This window comes from Trypanosoma theileri (assembly GCF_002087225.1).
Source record: "Trypanosoma theileri isolate Edinburgh chromosome Unknown TM35_Tth_78_V1, whole genome shotgun sequence".
Lineage (NCBI taxonomy): Eukaryota > Euglenozoa > Kinetoplastea > Trypanosomatida > Trypanosomatidae > Trypanosoma > Trypanosoma theileri.
This window is the reverse complement of record NW_021639920.1, coordinates 12158-16091: the sequence shown is the minus strand read 5'-3', so window position 1 is coordinate 16091 and position 3934 is coordinate 12158. Positions and strand designations below refer to the sequence as shown.

The following is a 3934-nucleotide window of genomic DNA, read 5'->3' as shown; positions in this document are numbered from 1 at the left end:
ACCCAAGGCGGGCGGCCAGCTCGCCAGCGTCTTGTTCGCAACAAGAAGACAGAGGGGTGGAGTGGCCCCCTGGGGTGTTTCGCTTATAAAACTTATAAAATGAGGGGGGTTGGGAATAGTGGAAAACTCTTGCTTTCCCTACTTCAACGCTGGGTAGGATGAGTTTGAAAGGTATTCCGCAAAGATGACCCTTCCCCGTTCCCCTCGTGACATGGTGTGGCCATTCAACCGTACCTTTTACTCGGTGGCACGGTGCGCGCCATGAAAAGAACAACACCAATGAACGATACAGACAACGAAAATAAGAGACCTTCCGGCATTAGTCTGCCCCTCATGCGGTCGTCAATGTGTATGAGTAAATCAGGCCTAACTCTACACCGAATGCCACGTCACGGGTATCAACCTATTCGCGCGTACACCAGCCAACGCGACGAATGGGACGAAACAGCTCTGCATCTTTTGAGTTGCCCCGCTCTTCATCCACTGCGAGTTCAATTTGCGATAGTTGATGATGTACCCCTGATGAAACTATGTTTTATAAGCGGTTAGCTCAGTTCCTGATTGCGGTGGAGCGGAACTACACTATGCCACAGTTTTCACAACCAAGAGAAACCCTACGCAGCCCACCTCCCCCACCTCTCTAAAAACAGCGACGAGCACAAATATGGAAACCTTGATAGAAGAGTACGCTCAAGACGCCTGTCGCCGTCCAAAAACAAGCAACAAAATAAATAGGAGTTCATTGAGGCCAATCTATTACAAAAACCCCCAAAAATAACAAAAATAATACCAAAAGGAGACTTGAGGATGGGTTCTGGGTAAGAACAGTGAGAGTAGAGAGATCTGGTTGGGTTTACTCGATCAGATTTCTCGTAGACTGGTTCTCTCGTATGGGAACGGGCCACAACAAAAAATAATATTACAAGAGCTTGGGGATCCTATAAAATGAAGGGATCTTCTTCCTCTTCGGAGCCACTCTTAAGTCGGTAACTAGGTGCTCTACGGTGTACGGTTGATAGCCATACCATTGGAGAAATATCCATAAAGCCATGAAGAACAGAAAGAATAAGCGTGGTGTGGTGTGTGATCCTTTTTGGGTGGGGTGGAAGGGATTATGTTTGATCGTACCCTCTCAAAACACATCAAGAAGGAGTTGAAGTGTCAGAAATGGGTGTGTGCCATGGGGTTGTTTTGGTGATTCTGTGTGGTGTGGGCGGTGGTATTCTTTCTTGTTTGTGCGAGTTTAGTGCTGTTCCTTGGGACGTTTTGGTCTAAAGTTGTTATGTTGTTGGTTGTGTCCGGTGTTATTTTATGATGGGTGTCGGGACTCCGGTGGTGGGATTTGTTATACGTGGGGGAGCACGTAACCAACCACTCACATAAGTTTTTTCGTGTGGTGCAACGTTCGTGACGTTGCGCGTCGTCTCTCGGCGATTGTGTGATCATTTCGTATGTGGATTGGATAAGGCGTGCAGTGTCGGTGCCATGTTTTGTTATGTTTTCGGGTGTGTGTTGTGGTTTGTGTACGTCGGTGATGCGTGATGTGGATGTGTGGGTGGTTTATTGTTGTTCCCTCATTGGGTTGTGTTTGATTTCTGTTGTGAGGTATTCTCTCACTCTCTCTTTCTGTGTTGTGTTGTGGTGTCCACTGCCTTGTGTGTTAAATGTGCGTCTCTTTTCTTCCTTTTCCACTTTTTGTTCTTGTTACCACAGATACAAGCAACTCACAGTGACATTCATGACAACGATGTTCGTCCAACTGCGTCGTGTGGTGTACCTGTTGGTACTTCTGCAGTGTTATGCGTGTGTGACCCGTGCGCAAAGCGGTGAGGCCCGCGTGAACAAGTCCCCGGATGAGAGGTTAAGGGAAAAGGAGGTACAGCTGAAATACGAGGTAGATCGAGTAAACGATACTGTTGTGAAGGGGGTGAGTTGTCTGAATTTATGGAAGGAAGCGGTAAGGGAGTCCAACCAAAGTCGTGCGGACGCCGACTCTGCGGCGGGACGTGCGGAGGACATCAGCCAAAGAATTAGCGAGATGATAACGGGTGTGGGTGCGGAGGGTACTATCAACAACTGGAAGGAAGTCAAGGGGTTGGTGGCGGAGGTCGAAGAAACAACGGGCAAACTCAGACAATCCATCGAGGAAACGGAGAGGAAGTTACGAGATGCATACAAGACCGGAAAGGTCTTTTGCAGGTTCGAATATGAAAATGCGATTAATGCCAAGGAGGAGTTAGAAAGAGCCCGGGGTCGGTACGATGAGGCACTAGATCCGTATGAGGGACCGAAGCCGAGTGGGGAGAAAAACAAGGAACTCTATGAAAACAGTACCGTGGTGCACAACGAGATATCAGCTTTTATTGGAGATTACAAGTTATTCGGGGGTGATGCGCAGCATTCACAGGTGACGTCCTACGCTCACATGAAAGACGCGAGAGAAGTACTTGATGCGACGGTTGTGAAGTTAGGGCTTCTTAAAACGAAAGTCGACGCACAAGTTGGAAAGATAGGGTCGCCCCCGGAGAATACGGAAGCTACAGCAGTCAAACAGAAGATAGAGGATGTTTACGAAAAGGTGAAAAACAGTGGTGTCAAAGACACGGTGCGTGCCAAGATTGAAGACGAACCAAAAGAAAGCAAACTCGAGGCCAGTAATTTTAGTGTGAAGCTGAAGAGTGAGATGGAAAACGTCGTGCAGCGTTTGGAGGAGGAAAGAAGAAGGATTGCCGAAGAGAAGGTGCGAAGAGAGGAAGATGCAAGAAGAGCTGCTGAAGAAGAGGCTAAAAGGAAAAGGGCGGAGGAGGAGGAAAGAGCGAGAGAGGAGGCGGCACAAAAGGCCAGGGAAAGAGAAGCAAGAGAGGCAGCAAAGAAGGCCAAGGAAGTGGAGGCCAGACTTGCAGAGACAGCAGAAAAGTCCAGGGAAAAAGAGGTGAGAGAGGCAGCAGAGAAGGCAAAGGGAGAAGCGGAACGGGCGCAAAAGGCCAAAAAGAAGAACGACCGTGCTGAAAGTCCTGCATTGGTGCACGCTTCCATGCTGCTTCTTGTTCTGATATGTGTGTTGGGTTGCACTCTCGTTTGCTGATCGGTGTTCCCATGACACAGTTGAACAGTTAACCTTTATTTGAGTGGATATGGATGCATTGTAAGGGCATTGCTTTTTTTTTGTTTGCTTGGCAGCTCTCTTTTCTTTTTTTCTCTCCCAGCACCATAAATCTCTTGTTTGCATTTTATACTGAACGAATCTATTGGACTCCCTATGGCACTCATCACATGACAAACCATCATTTTGTGAGGGGAGTCTCCTCTTTTTTTGCTGGCATTATTATCTGGGCACTGTTTTTCCGCCATTTACTGTGCCCTCCTGGTGATGTGTGTGTGTGTGTTCCGTGATATTACCAGCTATTGCTTTTACCCATGGGAATGGGATACAGACCCGATACGTTATGATTGCTGTGACTGAAATGTGAAGAATGGCAGGAGGTTCAAGACACACAAACGCACACACCACCAACCTTCCTTCTTGTGTGTGTGTGTGTGGACTGTCATCATGTGTGCATCATTCCCATTGCTCGCCCTGTACGAAAGACACACACACCTACTGCTGGGAATTGTGTTGGTTGCCTCCTGAACATATTCACATGGTGATCACAGCTTTCTTTTCATTTTGTTTTCATTTTGTTGTTTTTCCCTTGTGTGTGTGTGTTTCATTATAATTTCACTGCACGTTATGTGCAGCTGTGTGTTCTCTCTCTTGCGTTTCCAATACAACTTGTGTATCTTGTGTGTTCATTTTTATGCAATGATTCTTTTTTTTTTCATTATATACAAACTGCTGCAGGGACATCAAGAATAAAGATATGGACACGGCACGTTCAGTACGGAATGATTTTCCGTTGTTAATCTTGGGGTGGATTGGACTGTGTCCAGGCAT

The 3934-nt window shown here is 47.0% G+C and overlaps 1 protein-coding gene across 1 annotated transcript; it reads left to right on the top strand.

Annotated features, from left to right (window-relative positions):
* Positions 1-1738: 1738 nt before the first annotated feature.
* TM35_000781000 (uncharacterized protein) lies at positions 1739-3085 on the top strand (the record flags this gene model as incomplete). The annotated part of the gene is made up of 1 exon (XM_029031341.1): positions 1739-3085. The coding sequence occupies one exon, from the start codon at positions 1739-1741 to the stop codon at positions 3083-3085; it is 1347 nt and encodes a 448-aa protein (XP_028877360.1).
* Between the last annotated feature and the right edge of the window lie 849 nt (positions 3086-3934).